The following is a 17,365-nucleotide window of genomic DNA, read 5'->3' on the forward strand; positions in this document are numbered from 1 at the left end:
GCCATTTAGTGTATCACACTGCAGAGAGAATGTCGTGGGTTTTCAGATCACCTTGTAGTTCAAAGGACAGGACATTCTGCTGTGACTTCCCTTGCCCAACTTTTATCAGGGCTCAAAGACTTTCAGCAAATGGGAGTCACCGTGAAGTGTGAGTCCAGGCATGCTGGGATACTTGCAAATGATGGCCGCCTGCCCAAGCTTTCTCTCCACGCAGGCAGGCGAAACATCTAATTTAGAAAATTAAATGATCTCGAAAATCCTCTGTAAAACCAGCTTACTAAAGGCTACTTAAACAATAAAGGAAAGAGAGCTAGCATCAGACTCTGCTCATCTAACCCTCAGCTGCTCCTCCCCTTGATATCCGAGCAGTCGGAGCAGAATTTGTGTCCCCACGTGGTTATCGTGTGTGACCACACAAACCTGCAGCGGTGTGTGTGACTGAGCCAAGGGGCTGAAATGGAGCATTCAGGTTTTGCCTATTAGCAAAACACTTTGTTGGTTGTTTTCTCATGGCAGCCAAAGTACTGTCACTATGGCGTGCCTTTTGAGAAGAAAAGGCAGAGATCAAAACCAGATTCTCTGCAATTTGGGTATGAGGAGCCATCATGTGTGTTCGCACCACAGCTTTAATACGCTTCTGCTTACCTTGCAATGTAGAAGCCCATGTGGCTGTTTCTTCAGTTTGACCTGTGAGTCCACAGTGAATCTCTCTAATGAAAGAATAGTTACAGTTCATTGCCTGAAAAGGAAAAATTGATTATTAGTTGAAACCAACCTTGGCCAGATTTGGTGTCAGAGAACCAGTTTTCAACAACTGGAGTTTTAGAATGGGAAGGTTTTCTAAATGCATCAATAGATGCACCAGGCAAAGGCAGCAGGGGGCGGGAAATATCTTTTCATGTCCTCCGATTTGGGTCACTCTCTCAGCATTCAAGAGGGAGCAGTGCTGGGACTCTGGGCCTGCAGGACAGGTTAAGGAGCTCATCTTCCCGGCTGGTATGTGTTTCTATCACAGCCTTCAGCTTACTTAACTGTTGATCTGTTTTCCATAAGGGCTCGAAATCACAGTGGGCTCCCTGAGCCAGAATTTGAGATGAGGCCTTGGATTTAATTACAAGCAAAACAGACTGTGCTGGTCATTCGTCCTGACTGAAAGGAGCACGCTCCAGTGGGATCAGTCTCATTGGCAGAAGAGTTAGGACAAGATTATCAAGTGTCACACAGACAAGTGGCCCAGGCCATCCCACCACCAAGTATGCCCAGCTCTGTGGCCTGCTTGTTATCCAGTGACCCTCTCAATGGCTCAAAGTGGCTCATTCTTTTTTGTCATGGAAGTTCACTCTAAGGAGTTCCACGCTGAGTTTTCCCTCTTCAATCCTCCATTTGAAAAGTTAAAACAAACATGTTCATGAATTGGCATAATATTTTTGTCAGAAATATTAAGGATTAAACTTAGATTTTATGATAAAAATCATAGAAGATTCTAAAAGATTCTGCTTTTGTGACTTTTCTTGGGACTATGCTGTGACTTATTGTCCCTTCGTGCTTTCTCGCATGGCCCCAGTAAAAGGGACCAGGGTACACAGAAGCTGTACTGAAACCTTCCCACGCTGAGGGTCTCTTCATACACGCAGGGAAGAGAACCTTTGGGTTCAAGTGCAAACCCACGTCCAAGCTGCCCCTCGAGTTACACAACTCAGCTTTCCTGCATAGGAGTAGACTGAAATGGCCACGTATTCTGTCCTTCCCTGGAAACCCAAGGACAGGGTATCTCCAGCAGCTGAGCCCTGGGGCTCATGCCTTCCTTCCACATCAAGGTCTCATGGTGAAGACGTAGTGTGTAGTACAGGCTTGTCTCAGCAGCTAACCAGAAAGTCCTTGCAGGACACCAGAGGTGGTGCCCTTTAGCCTGCCTGTGTTCCTTTGCATGCCTCTTTGCATGTCACACACACACACACACACACACACACACACACACCACGCCCTTTCATCTCTCATTACATGGCTCATGGGCAAGCTCTTCAGAAACTCAAGGCGGAGGACTTCCAGTTCTCAGAGCATAAATTTAGACATTAACATTGTGACAGTCCTGAAGGAGGAAAAGTTCGTGCCCAGACATCTTGCCAGTTTCAGTTTCTGTAAGAACAGTTTCTGTTACTGGGCAGAGTGTCCTGAGTGGCCTAGACAGAAGGGAAAGAACTCCCTTTAAAAGTACAGAGTCTAAAAGAGACTCAGGATTTCTCTGGACAAGTATCTCATGCTTGCCAGATTATAAAAATTATTTGTATGGGATTCCTGTGTGAGTGTGTGTGTGTGTGTGTGTGTGTGTGTGCACCTTTATATATTTCTTGTACCTTTTCTTTGGCTTTTTTTTTCTTTTTTTTGTTTGTTTTGTCATTGTCCAGTTTGCTTGTTTTTGTTTTATTGTATTAGATGCCTGCTTATTTTCTGAGGAGACACAGAAAGTATGTGAATTTGGTTGAGGTAGGGGAATCTCAGAGGAGTTAGGGAGAGGAGAAACCGTAATCAGAATATATTGTATGAAGAATGTCTATTTTCAGTAGAAGAAAAATGGAGGAAAAATTTGCCTGTGTTTGTTTAATAGTGGGAACAGCCAGGCCTCACCCAGCCTGCCTGTCTGCATTCTCGATGGTAGTCTCAGGCACCTGTGTTTTATTGTTTTCGGCAAGCAGGGCCAGGAATTCTCAGGATAAAGTGCATTGTAGAGCCCTTGGCATCTTAAACTGACATCCCTTCACCCAAAGAAATCCCAGGTGACCCAACCTCGCTGAACTACTCTGTGGGCAAGAGTGTCAGCCTGATAGCTCACTCTGTGTATTATACAACTTGGTGTCATTTTCCCATCCGCAGTACAGACCTGTACCCATTTATTGGGGCTTTTTTGGGAGTAAGATGAGGGATCACGTGACCATGCTTTGTGCTCCATAAAGCTTCTTAAACTATGAGCAGGCACTAAAGGGCTAGCCGCTCCTGACTAACTAGTGCGACCCAGGTCGCTCTTCAATGCTTTGTTAAAATGCTCTGAGTTTGTTTTTCTCAACCAGAAACCACCTGTTGTTTTTGAAGGATAAAAAAGAGTCCTCCTTCTGCTCTGGCTGGTTCCTGGCCAATTTCAAAGCCCACACCCTAGGTTTTTATCTGGTTAACACTCCAATGGAACCACTGAGCGCCCCCACGGGCTGGGGGGGCCCGTAGTGGAGACTCACTGAATTCTCTCTCTGCAGGTGTGAAATTGAGGCAACCCTTGAGCGACTGAAGAAACTAGAGCGCGACCTCAGCTTTAAAGAGCAGGAGCTCAAAGAACGGGAGAGACGCTTGAAGATGTGGGAGCAGAAGCTGACCGAGCAGTCCAACACCCCGGTGAGTACCCCACCTAGCGGCTTCCTGCAGCACTCTGCCTTTGGGATGCTTCAGCGTGCATGCTGAGCACGGCAGCATGGCCAGTCTCCTCCCCACCCCCAACTCTTCCCTGCCCTGCTCCTGAGAACTAAAGGCCTTCATTGGTAGTGAGAAGTATGAAACACCAAAATGCCAGAGATTTAAAAGAAAATTCCCCCTCCTGGATCTTTCCTTTAAGAACGGTGATTTCCTTAAGAATTGCATTTGTATGTTAAAATTACAAGAGTAAAATCTAATATATTTTAGACCATTTGTTAGGCCCTCAGAACCCGGAGGGAACGCTGTAGTCCAGCCTTACACTTAGAGGCCATGAGTAATTAATAACTAATTGCAAGGCAGCCAGGGATGCCTTGGGTGTGTCAGACTTAAGCACATTTTCCTTCTAAGATTGAGCTGGCCTGCTGACATAGAGATGACAAGCATTAATATCCCTTATTGATTTAGTGCCGTGAGCAGCATCAGATGGGGAGAAGGCTTCTCCTGAGACAGGCAGCCCACCTGCTCTACCTCTGGGAAGACCCTTGTTCTTCCCCACGTCTAGAGGAGTTCTGGCCGCTCATGCTCTAACCTTGAGCTTAAGCTGTGTGTTAAATTGTGCATCATGTTCCATCATCCTTTAGATTTTAAGTAAGAGTTACTTTAGGATTGGTTTTTCTAGGATTTTCAGTGGACGATATCTGTCCTCTTAAAAATCACAAAGAATGAGAGATTCAAAATGAAGCTATTAGCAAATATACCAAGAAAAAAGTTAAACATCCTTCATCCTTTGTGTTCCTCAAAGACCTATCTAGACAAGTCTTAACCTCCACTGAGCAGCCAGTGGCAGGTTGCAAAATGTCTTCTAATATCTAAAGAACAAGAGAGTCTGTCTCCATTTCCAATTCCTGTGGAGACGCAATCTGGCATAACCTGTCACCCAAAAAAGAATGCATTTAAATGTGACACATTTACCCTTTTCAAAAATGACTTTGGTAATCCCGGGAATGCTGAGGTAAGAATTGAATTGCTATACAGAAGTCTAGCATGAGATATTAAAAGGATATCTCACTTTTGTTAGCAAGTCCTGTGAATTGAACCAGACTCTCAAAGAAGGGGTAAAGGGGGAGAGTTTCCTGTTTAGGCCGAGTTGGTACCAGTAGGATGAAGCACTCAGAGCTCTGCGAAGGAGCCCCGCTTCTTGCAGGCAGGTGGAGCGGGAGAGCACACACAGCCTTGTCCCTACATCCCATCTGCTGAAGGCTAGGAAGCTGGTTCATTTTCCTTTTTAAGTGCGTTGAAACCTTAACTGTAAAGTGCTGCATGGCTCGACTCTTTCTAAATGTCTTATTGTGAAGAAAACTTTCAAGCGCTTATTAGAGTGTGCCTCAGAACCTCACCTTGGTTTACTGGCATCAGTCTTGCTAAGAAATTGTGGGCTGCCTTGCACATATAACTGCTGCTGGTAACACAGTTGTGATAAAGGATAATGCACTGCAGGTGCTTAGTAGGCTGTGCGCTTGTGTTTTAACCCCAGAAAACTTGGTTTGGAGAAAGTGCTTCGGTCACCAGCTAACAGTGGACAGCATGACGCAGTCCCCTCCCTTTTTACTTAAGAGGCCCAAAGGTCTTTGTTTATAACACTTGCTTTCAATGTCTCCTCTGCCTAGAGCTGGTGCTTCTAAGGGAAAGTATTTTATAAGTAGCCGTTTTCTCTCATCCTTGCTTCAATCTCTAGTTGGTTTTTAACTGGACTGCTGAGAGCAAGAGAAATCTTTTTAAAAAGGGCAAAACGAGGCTTTTTATATATATATATATAGGTAGCTTCATCTGAAATATAACAGTCTAACATTTACACAACTGCATAAGAATACTATCAGATTGATTTCAGGGGTTCCATTTTCCTTCCTAAAACTGAAATAGTAAAGATACTTGGAAAGATGAGTTCTCTGAGCATAAATAGGGATAAGGCTTACTTTTAATTATTGTTGCAGCTCGATATAAAAAGTATTTAGAGATCAACTCTTATTTAAGAACTATTTATGGGGCTCTTTGACCCTAACATGTGAGAAGAAACCTCGGCAGGAATAAAATAAATGAGCAACAGAGAGTTTCTGTCCGTTGAAAAACCAATTTGAGAATGTGAGAAGGGAGCGAGGCCCTGCTCCACCTGTAAGGATCTGAGGCTGGATGGATGGACCACAGGACCTTTATTCTGAGCCCAAAGTGCCAAGATTCTCCTCCAATAGAATGAGCTGTCTTTTGAAAACTTATCTCCAACAGTAACTTAAATTAGAAAACTGGGCCATCAAGATGGCTCTGTCACTAAAAGCATTTGCCAAACAAGCCTGATAACGTGAGTCCTGAGAACCCACAAGGGTAGGAGAGAACCGATTCCCGAACGTTGTCCTCTGACCACTACACATACGCCTGTGGCATGCATGTGCCTGCAACAATAGATGTGGATTTTTAAATCTTAAAATTAAAAAAAAAAAAAAAAAAAAGGGTAGTAAATATTCTGTACCTTCACACCCAGAATGTAAGGTCATCCGAGAGTTCCAGTATTTGTGCATTATTTGGGAATAGCATGAGCCTTTATTTGCTTTGTCCTCAGAAGATTATAAACCCATTGTTTTTACACCCTGACCTTTTACCATAAAAGAAACAGGAGCAAACGCTGTGGATTAGGTAGGCCGTTGCAAGTAACTGTATAAGGAAGAAAGTAAATTATCACACTGTGACAACATGAGAAAGACCTCATAGACAAGTCCCACTGGAAGGAGACTTGGGTATCGGTGGCTGCAGCAAGGAGACAGGCTAAGTGGGTCCTGAGCAGTCCTCCCACAGTTAACACGGGTTCACTTAAAGACGGAATCTCGAATTTACTCCCAAATGAATTATATCATAACATGATTAAATTAAACAGTGCTGGATCTGGCCCGAGTCAGTAACAAATGGAAGTAAAATCGTCTTCAGAGTGTGCTCAAAGCACTGTCCCAGGGAAAGAGAGAGAGTTAACCACGTTTCCCAGATGCACGCGCACGCGCGCACACTGCAACCGAACTGCTTTTATCCTTCCTCTGCACTCTTCCTTGGAACAGGGTCTCTGATTTTTTTTTTTTTAACTTGAGATTTATTCTCTGCTTCATTTCTTCCTTTTTTAAATTAATGTAATGGTTAATCAAATATTTCTGTATGGAAATGAAATTGGGAAAAATTAAGAGATATCCTAAAAGCTATTTTATTTTAAGCAAAGCAAGGACTTACCACTGGTACCTTCCTGTTCGTTTGCAGTCCGGCTCAGTGTGGTGCTTTGCCAGATTACCATTATGATCTACCCTGCCACTTATAAATCATGGCCAATATACTGGTGCCAGGCCCGCCATTCAAAAGTCCTCATCATTCACCTGCTGCGTGGTACCAACTAATTTTGTGGTATCTGTCCCCTGACTTAAATTGGTACTAATTTCTCTTTTCACTTCTGTCCTTTCTTCCCCTTTGATAGCTTCTCTTGCCTCTCTCTGCAAGAATGTCTGAGGAGTCTTACTTTGAATCTAAGACAGAGGAGTCAAACAGTGCAGAGATGTCATGCCAGATCACGGCAGCAAGTAACGGGGAGGGCCATGGCATGAACCCCAGTCTGCAGGCCATGATGCTCATGGGCTTTGGGGATGTCTTCTCAATGAACAGAGCAGGAGCTGTACTGCATTCTGGGATGCAGATAAACATGCAAGCCAAGCAGAATTCATCCAAAACCACGTGTAAGAGGAGAGGGAAGAAAGTCAACATGGCCTTGGGGTTCAGTGACTTTGACTTGTCAGAAGGTGACGATGATGACGGTGACGGTGAGGAGGAGAATGACGTGGATAATAGTGAATGACAGCAGAAGGGAATAAGGTGGAAATGTTTTGTTTTGTTTTGTTTTAGAAGAACAGAAGAAATGTGTTATCTCAGTCTGTGCAAAAAATGCAGCTTAGGGAGGCAGAGCCCCCAGCACCGTGCCTGAGGCTGAGCTTATTGAGGGGAGGGCGCTTTCCTCATCAGTGTGACTTTGCTTTTGCGGTCAGAAAAGGGCGGGGAATTTAAGCTAAAGGCGTATTTATCAGCGAGTGCGGTGCCTGGTTATAGAAATACATGATCACATACATATCGTGTTCTTGAGCTAATGACATGTGGGCTTTTTTTTTTTTTTTAAAGCACATGCTTTGTAGTTTGTATTTGACTGTATTTAATCCTTTCACTCTGTTGGTTTTAAAAAAAAAATGTCCATTTTGAGCAAGCACTCTGCTCCCGACTGCACTCTGACACTCGATCCTTTCCCAGCACACCAAGGTTCTTTCCTTGTACGGTACATTCTAATGGCAGAGGTGATTGGCAACTCTAAAATCCAGGGGGGGAAAAAACCTGAGATGAGATGAAAGAAGATTATAACAAAATGCCTCTTCAGAAATACCTAAATGCCAAGAATTTTCAATGCCAAATAGCCCACAGCTCCTCAAAGTAAAACCAGAGTGGTGTTCTCAGTAGTAACATTTGCAGGAGAAATACTTTGGTTTGAAGCAGGCAGCAGAGGACATTACAAGCTTGCATCCCCGTGCTGGCTGGAAGCATCCTAACAAGAGCACACTGTCACCCTAGGCTTAGCTTGTCCTTCACACAGAATCACATGGTCCCAAAGGGACGTGTCTAGTCATGAACAGGATGAGCACGAGCCTGCTCTTTACTTGTGATAAAGACACTCTGTCTCTTTGTTTTCCAGAGGTGCATAATAATACTACTAGATTTTAATCTATGTGTAGAACAAAACACTCTAAATAGGAAAGATAAAGTATCCTTCTTAGACACAAGCACATTCTGAAGGGGTCTCTCTGTTACATGTAGCCTCCCCTGACACATCCACTTTCTTTTCTTTGCACTGTTCTCTATTATGCTAGTTAGAGAAATAGATTCAGGTACTTACTATGAAACCCAGGCTACCCAGAGACACTAAGAAGACTAGCACTAGCAACCAAAACTTATTTAAAATATAAACTCACGTAAAAATTACAACTAGGGCCAGAGGGTGGAGCCAATTAAGCATTCTTCCCCAGCCCCTCCCCCCTCCCTCCCTATTTGACTCAGGTCTGCCCTGAGTTTCTTGGGGGTGCACATCCAGATTCAACCATCATCCATCATGTCAATAAAGCCGTTTTGGAAACAAAAAAAAAAAAAAAATTACAACTAGATAAAGTTAAAGCAAAAGTTTTTATCAATCTAATTCAGAAATTGGTGTCATTCATTTGACAATGAAAGTTAAATACTTTTGGTGGGCTTTTTTTTTTTTTTATATAGAAGCTATAATAGCAGGTGGGCAAAGTAGCTCATGTCCATAATCCCGGCCCTCAGAGGCTGAGGCAGGACAATAGTGGGTTTAGTATTAGCTATGTTGCAAGACTATGTATGAGCAACGTTGCAAGACTCTATCTGAAGAAATGAGTCGATATCATCTACTGTTGTTTCTAAGTATGTTTGGTCATGAAGTCTTTTGGAATCCAAGCTATGACAGGCCTCTAATCCTCAGTGAGGACTGAAAAGTAGCATCAAAAATGAAAAGCATGTGCTACAACTTTATCTGGGAAGAAATAACTAGTGGAATGTTCTGGATATCTGTTTGCTGTGCAGTCACAGGTAGACTATTTAATCTCTGAACCTGACCCTTTGTTACCATGACAGGAATGTTAACACACTCCAAAGAGAAAGGCTCAGAAGGAAAGTAAGTAACCATGTAGCATAGCACCAGGCCATGGCAGGGGCCAGGTAGCACAAGCTATGGTTAATTGCCAACCAAGTAAAGGAGACACTGAGAAGTGAGTTCTGTAACCTTCTGGGCCACTAAACTATCTATTGCAAGTGACACTGGCGCAGAAGTATGAAGTTAAAAGTAGATAGCTTTCATGAAAAATAAAGAGAGCAATTCTTAGAATGTAAAACGCAAAAACAGTTTAATTCAGTTGGTCTTGGAGCCTGTGTACCATGGCAGATCCACACGCACTGGGTGCCTAAGAAGATGGGCCCCCCCTCACACCCATCCTGCTGGAATCCTCTGCATATGCATACTCCAGACATGTAGTCAGGCTGCCTAAACAGAAAGTCTTGGAGGGAGCAGAAAGGATGCCTAGCAACTGATTTCCCAGCATGCCTGTGAGCACCTGAAGGAGACAGTGGCAGGTACAGGAGCCTGCCTCTTGCACACCTGCCCAGGCAAAAATAAAGCCTCCTGTTCAACAAGCCTTCACTGGGACCATTTATCAAGTTCTAGAGAACAGCAAGGTGATAGCCTTTGCACTCCTGGAGCATGCATGCTAGTGAGCATCACAGAATGGCAGGATTCCCTAAGTGCGTGCTAGACATGGAAGCAAGGAAGGAAGATGGGGCTAGAGGGAGAAGTCTTAAAAGCATGCTCAGGAAAGGCCCTCTGTTACATGATGATGTAATGTTTGCACAGAGCCCAAGAAGGCGAAGGGACCTCTGTGAGTGGCGAGGTCTGCCCTGTATGTTAGAATGTAAACTTCACCGCCCTCTAATTAAGAGTTGGTTTAGAACACATATGCGGCGTGGAAATAATGCATTTCCTAAATTAATACCCGATTCATATTCTATATAAAAATTTTAGTGCACTAAAAATCAGCCAAATAGTGCCAGTAGGGGAAAGTTACTGCATTCTGTGCCCAGACTAGCTTGACCCTACCCCGGCACATCTCGGAGGGAGCAGAAAGGATGCCTAGCAACTCCTGATTTCCCAGCATGCCGTGAGCACCTAAAGGAGACAGTGACAGGTACAGCCTTTACCTCCCATCTCCTACCAACATTGCAGCCCATGTTCACAGCTCAGTACTGTCATAAAGAAACCACGAGACTTAGGATAGAGCAGAATGAACCTCAGGGAAAAGCTTCCAACTGCTCTATCTAGAACCACAGAATATGTCATTGGGCATTGTACTTCTGCTCAAATTAAGTGTTCATCTAGTGGCTTTAAAATGTGCAGACATACCTAAACCTGACTCATATCAACAAGACCCATAGAGTTCTTGCACCTTCTGTAAAATAGACTAGAAAACTTTAGATTCGGTTAATTTTATAAGAAATGTCTATTAGCAACATGAAGAATTTCTCATGCTAACGTCAAAGGTCTAACTTACTTCTTAGATCGGTTTTGGAAATGGTCAATTATCAGTGTTAGATTTTGTTCCAATGACCCGACTTACAAAGGAACACAATTCAACAGTTAAAGAAATCCTGAAAAAAAAAAAAAAGTAAAGGTTCAGAATGAGAATTAGAACTAAAGATTGTGGTAATGGGACACTTTAAAACATTTCTTTCTTTACTCGTAAAGCTAACATGTAGAATTTGAGGACATCTACAGTGGTTCTCAGCTGGGAGGTCACATGACCTTGGCCAGCCTGCATTTACAGTAGACTGATGGCATCCTGCTTGCCAGGGACAGCCCCACCCTGCAAAGGTTTTTCTCCACAATCTCCATAGCATTGTCCTGTCTCCACTGTGAAGCTCATTAAACCTGACATCTGCTAGTCCATCTCTAGTTTTTTCCCCAGACAAAATCACCCACGCCTTTTCAGAACAATAAGGACACCTTCTGCATGTTATGAAGCTGTAGCTTTTTCTCCAGCCACTGTTTGTGGTTGATTTTTTCTTCCCCCACCCCCTTAAGGTTGGTTGTTGGAATACTATGACGTTATTGCATCCGTGCCCCATTACAGTAACTCCCCAGTAATACAGCCTTGACGGACTTGCTGTCCTTCTGCAGTCATTTAAAGGGAATTTTTCCTAACTTTTTTTTCTTTTTAAGCAAAATCACATTTTAATGTTTCACAAATAGCCAATGGGGTAAGGTTGAAGACACCTGGCATGCTGCTCTCGATGCTCTGAAAATGCTGAAGGCTGTTTGTGGTTTTTTTTAAACCAGTGACTTTTTTTTTTAACATGCAGTGAGTTTGTTAGACTTTGAACACCAGCTGAGGTATTCACACCTGATCCCCATTGAAATCAAAGGGACTAGGGGAAGGGGTGGAGTCTAGGAGAGACTCAGACCCATTTCCCTTCCAGTTACCATGCATGGATATAACTTTAGTTTTCATTAGCATGCCAAGAACTTTATGAAAGATGGCCTTAAAACCTAGTCCAAGTTAAATGTCAATACTTTGAAAACGATTTTTGTCACACTAGACTTGGGCAGCCAGCCTTGTGAGCCTCACTGTTCCACAGTACACAGTAAGATGTAACTCTTTCTATAACCAGGTAACTTCCGCTGCTTTCAAGTAAGACCCATTTTCCTTTGTAGACTGTAACATGGCAGCAGAGGCTCCACCCTGCTGGACGTAGCCCAGCCTGACAGCTGTCAGTAGGCACAGCATTCTGTGGTTGAAAAATGAATGTCTATCAGGAAATCCGGGACAGGCCATGTTTTCTCAGACCCCAACTTTGTGGGCACTCTGTTGCTTGTGTGAGAAACTTTCTTGGCATGTAGAGAATTATTTCAAACTAGAGTTCAGGCACCAATGCAACTGTTTTTATAGCGTGTGCAGAACACTCTTTGCTCCGACACCACATATTGCTTCTGCACTCTGAAAACCTGCTATCAGAAAGCATTTCTATCCTTGAAGTGTGAGCTTTCAGTAGGAGGCTTCATCACTGTGTTTGCATAACAATCTTCTCCCCCTCCACTCCATTGCCATGTCTCATGCCAAATGCCATGTACAATGTCTGTATGGAAGATTAAACTGCGCTCCTGTGTGGTGAGGCTGTTTAGTTGCCGACTTCATAGTGGAATCTGATATTCCGGCACCGAGTCCACAATGTATTCAAAAATCCAAGTTGGCGTCGTACATTTCATTCTGATGTGAACTTTTCTCCGCTTTCCTTTGTTCTAAGACTCCATTTTGCAATAAACGTTTTGACAGTAAATTCTTTTGTTATGTGTCGCTGTGTACATAAGATCTTTGTTAGACTGGATTCCCAACATCCTTTGAAGAAATCAGTGTCATACACATGCACACGAGTGCTTTTCTCTCCTCAAGCCTGGTGGAGTATAAATAATGGATCACTAAAGTGAAGGGGCAGTCGTGAGGGATTGTTTTTTTCTTTTCTTTTTTTTTTTTTTTTTTAATCCCCAAAGAAAACAGAAAGGCTTAGAACTCCTCTGCAGCAGATGCACTGATATGTTAACAAGGTACAGAAAACATGAAGGAGATGGGGAACCTCTGTGAGGCTGCAGATCATTAACTCTTATCCCCTGTCTTGCCAAATTCAAACCGTCTTGCTGCAGTGCCTGGTTCCAGCCCCCCTCTCACTGATCTTTGCAAGCATCTGCAGACTCCTGCTGGAGGGAGCATGAGGCAGAGTTCAGGCTCTTCCCTGTGGCATAATGTTGATGAGCCAGCCCTGGCAGCAAGAACTCCGCTCTCCTTTGCACATTAAAGCTGAAGATGTTGGTTATTTCATTTGCAGTCTTTATTCAAGAAATACTTTATTTCTCAATTTTGTTTAACACAACATTTGGAAATTATATAGAAGTCAAACCACGTGCACACACACAGTTATTTGGAATTATATAGAAGTCAAAACAACATGCATGCATGCACACTTGCCAGTACACACATACACACACACACCACCCCATATCACATTCACTCATGCACTGACGTCCTGTAAAGACCAACTATAATAGTATCTTGTTGTCTCTTACTCCACATTTGAGTCCATAATGGGCAAAGATGATGGCATGTTTCTGCAGCTGTGCCCAGCTGCCCTTTGAAGAAGTAAAGCTTGCCATGTATTTTCTTTGATCGAGATCAACTTTAGATGCGCTTCCTTCAGTCACCCATCCACATTATTAAAGCAGGTGAGTGTGCTCAGTGCCTCCCTCGCAGCTCCTGTGTTTCAGAGAAAGAAAACACGTGAGCAGCCAACTATGTGGAGAATATTATTGACTCGGATATATGCTTCATGTCCTTGCAACCTAGATATCACTGTATAGTTCTCAAGGTCTGCACATCCATGTTGGCTTTTTAACAGGAGAGTCTAAAATAATAAAATGTGCTCTGCCACACCCAGAATCAGCTTCTTTCTCTTTTTCCTCCAGTACAAGCTCACTTCACCCTCTGCTCCATTTAAGTGAACATGCCACACCCACTCCATCCCTCATGGCCAGTGCCTCGCCTACTCCCTCTTCCTTGCCTTCTCTTCCACCACAACCCGACCCCTGGGTCTGCAGTCCGCAGCTCAACCCACTTGCCTTCCATTCTCTTGTCATATGCTATGGATCATGGGTCTCTGTGTGCCTGTCAACACTGAGAAGACCAAATACATGCTCCTTAAATTTTATTCATTCTATAAGATAGTGCAATAAAAGTTAAGCAGGCAGGGATAGATAGAGAATGTGCTTGGTAAAATACTTGCTTTGCATATAAGAGGACCTGAGTCCAACACCAGGATGTACATAAAAAGCCTGCTGTTGTGGCATGCATTTATATCCCTGTGCTTAGGCAACACAGGCACATAGGTCTCTGAAGCTCAGAGCCAGCCCAGCCTAATTGGTGAGTTCCACCCCAGTTAGTAGTACCTGAGGAATGACTCCCAAGGTTGTACTTTGGCCTTCATGCACATATTTGAATTGTTCTTGGAGAAGTTCACACGTGTACACAGTGTGTTTAGATCGTACCCACCCTTTCACAATCTTTTTCCCAATTTGCCCACTCTATATACATTGTTTGTAACAGAGGTTGGGTGATACTTTTGCATATTCTTTCAGGAATCATTTAAACATTTTGACAACTCAAGCTACTTGAAGCTCATGGCTATACCACACACCAGCCTGTAGGACTCTGGCCTTATGGAAGCATTTGCTATTTAGCCCATAACTGTGGGATGCACTGATCTCTGGCACAGGCAGAAGTGCTTGGCAAGTCCTCATCTGACAGGGAGCTTTTTTAGTCTGTGTTAGAGCAACCAGATGCCTCAGGACAGTTCCAGCATCACATATCCTACTTCCTCCATGCACCATGCAAGTCCAGATGTCTAAGCCCTGGAACCACCCCCCCTCCCACCCCCATGAGAACAGGAAAAATAGTCACCTGGCTACTTATGGCTGCTTGGAATTTCTGGTACTAAATCATCCTATTATTCTACCACTGGCTAAGAATTCTAAGGCCGCTCTGATAGCTGGTGATGTTGTGGGCTGTAAAGCCATTCCTGCCTAGCCCTGTGCCAAGGAAGACTACACAACTTGTACCAAATCCCCCTAAAACAGCTCATAAGGCAAAATGGGTTGTTGCTGCTGGGCTCAGCATCCATGGACTCACTCTGAGGAGCGAGTTTTCCTCTCGGCCTAACCTGCAAACGGAAGCAGGAAGCAGGCCAGAGCGGCAGGGGAGCTGAGACAGAAACCAAAAGACTAGGATAATCTTGCTTCCCTTTTTCATTTCCTTCATATCTCCCACGCAGCTGCTGCCTTCCTTTGAGATTGGTGCGTGGACTGAAGACGATGTGGTAAGCGGCTTCTGTTAATGCCTCTTTAGATCTGGGTAGGAGGCAGACAGATTTGCCCACAAGTTTAGAAATGCAGTTAGAGAGATCTGGGTCTAACTAGCAGAAACCAGCAAACTCCTCCTTTTGCATAAATAAATAATCTAATAGAGATTGAAAATAAGGACTCCATGGTAAAAGCGACTAGCTCTTCACACCTTATGAGCGGCCCATCCTAACTGGCCGTGGAAATGCTCCAGAGTGCAGAATACCAGCAGCAGGATAAAAGCCATGAGCCACAGTGTCTCACACACATACTTGAAAAGATGCTTAAACTTCCCTATAATGCCAGCTGAAGACTGGGGCATGGAGGGGAGGGACAATGACAGCATAGAATTTTCTGCACAGGGTCTCTTTCCCACCTCAGGCCTGCTCATTAAATGACAAAATGCTTAACTGCCTTCCTCGATCAGGCCTCCCCCAAGTGTTCACCATAATCTTACATCACAGGAGGCAGAATACTGAAGTCCACAGGAAGGGCTACATGCAGTTCTGGGTAGGCTCCCTGAAGGACAAATCCATGTAGCCAATTCTGTCTCCATATCTGCTTAATGGGAAATGGTTTTGAGAACCACTGATGGGAGAGAGAGAGAGACCTCAGGGTCCCTGCCTGTCCGGGTCCATTTCACGAGCTCGAGGGCATCATTACATGAAGAAGAAGATGGAGTGCTAGGTAGCCCTGGTAAGAATGGGCTCCACTCTTGGGAGACACCACTTCCAAGGCATCTCAAGAAAAAGACTCATGACTAGGAATTCTGGGAGAGCTAGCTGTTCTCCTGCTCAGCCTGGTGTGGAGCTGGGGCATGCCCCTCTGCCCTTCGTATCTTTATGAAGTTAGCTTCCTTTAGCATTTGGCAGCAGCATAGACTCCACAGAGGAAAGAAGCCGGGTGCCAGCTTCCTGTTTCTCATTCCCAGAACCCTAGAAGCCAAGCCTCTTGCCAGCCCTGTACATAATTGCTTCCTCCTCAGCTACAGGGATGGGCCATCGCCTTTGAAAAGAGGAGGATTTGAAAGATCTGAGTTCTAGGAACTTCTTTCAGTTTTTGCTGCTAAGTCAAGTAGCTCTGGTGCCATTTATCGAAAAGTCCATTGTCAAGGGAGCCAGGGAATCAGAATAACTGAATTAGGCCTCTCCTCTGTGTGTCTTCACCAAGGTAATGTTAGCCACCAGTAAACAGGGCTCCAGTAATATTCAAGGACAAGGGACCCCTGGGTGTGACCACCTCATGTCCCCCCCTCATGCGGCTGCCATGGCCTGACAGGCCTGGCAGGTGTCCTCATTCGGCCCATTTCTCTGCCATGGCCGTGTGGTCCTTGTTGCTCATACAGTTCCTGAGAAGAGTACCACGGCAATCAACACCTGCCCGTGTGAGTGGAAAAGTCATTGTAGCCATTGTAGCGGCACCTCTAGGAGAGATGTAAACTCTCCCGCAGAAGCATCTAAACTGCCCAATCCGCCTATGGGAGGAATATCTCCAGTTGGAAAGCTTGAGGCTTTAAAACTACCAAGAGAGCTCTTCCATCTTTCCTCTGTGGCTCAGTTAGAGACATCTGAATCTATAGGAGACTTTAACCGTTAGGAATGACTTCTGCCTGTATGTGAATCTCCCAAACCATGTGTGTCCTCTCGTTGCAGTATTTTTGGGTTCAGCAGCTCGTCAGAAAAGGCAAGTAGAATGAGTCACCCTCGTATCTGTGGAGCTAACTTTGTCATGGCTGTGCGTGAGCCTCATTCTCTGCCCTCTGCCCTCCTCCCCCAGGCGAGTCTTCAGTAGAGATGAGTGGATACGCTAGCTTGTTTAAGGAGAACAACATCACAGGCAAGAGGTTGCTGCTTCTGGAAGAGGAAGATCTGAAAGACATGGGCATTGTCTCCAAGGGACACATCATTCATTTTAAGGTACGTGGTAGGCGGACATCAATAAATCAACGGAGCATGTGATGGGTGGTGGGCCGCGTGTTAGCAAGGAGAGAGGAAAGCATCATGCTATAGGACATTAGATGCTGGGAAGCCTCCAGGCTTGGCCCTAACTAGCTGCCACACCTGGGCTGCCCCTGTTCCCATCTCAAAAGTCCACGGCAAACAGGATAACCTGGCACGGCAGCTGTTACATGGGTTAAATGCTGTAAAGGAAGGCTGCCTTTGTAGAGGCTGCCAGGAAGCCTCTAGTCTAGGGAGAAAGTGGAGTGTACTATTCAGGGCAATGACACCTGTAAGAGATGCCACAAAGGTACCCAGGATGTAGGAAGACTTCCAGAAGGAAGTCATGGAGGAGCTGAATTCTCAGGACAAGTAAAGTTAGTCAGGTGAAGGATTCCCACTGGAGTTGTGTAAGGAAGAAGCTCTGCCAGGGGGAAAGACCGGGGCAAGGAGGGAGTTTAGTGGC

General features: G+C 44.5%; 1 protein-coding gene across 3 annotated transcripts in view; it reads left to right on the forward strand.

The window, feature by feature from the left end:
* Window positions 1–17,365, forward strand: part of Map3k20 (mitogen-activated protein kinase kinase kinase 20) — a 156,721-nt gene that overhangs the window by 106,338 nt on the left and 33,018 nt on the right. For 2 of the 3 annotated variants that reach the window (XM_034494192.2, XM_034494191.2), the window contains exons 11-14: window positions 3,246–3,381; window positions 14,896–14,940; window positions 16,615–16,645; window positions 16,739–16,878. In XM_034494192.2, the coding sequence (XP_034350083.1) occupies window positions 3,246–3,381; window positions 14,896–14,940; window positions 16,615–16,645; window positions 16,739–16,878 (352 nt within the window). Of the gene's footprint in view, window positions 1–3,245; window positions 3,382–6,901; window positions 12,358–14,895; window positions 14,941–16,614; window positions 16,646–16,738; window positions 16,879–17,365 lie in introns of those variants that run through there. The other variant, XM_034494194.2, reaches the window with a different exon arrangement.

Source organism: Arvicanthis niloticus, chromosome 2 (assembly GCF_011762505.2).
Source record: "Arvicanthis niloticus isolate mArvNil1 chromosome 2, mArvNil1.pat.X, whole genome shotgun sequence".
Classification (NCBI taxonomy): domain Eukaryota; kingdom Metazoa; phylum Chordata; class Mammalia; order Rodentia; family Muridae; genus Arvicanthis; species Arvicanthis niloticus.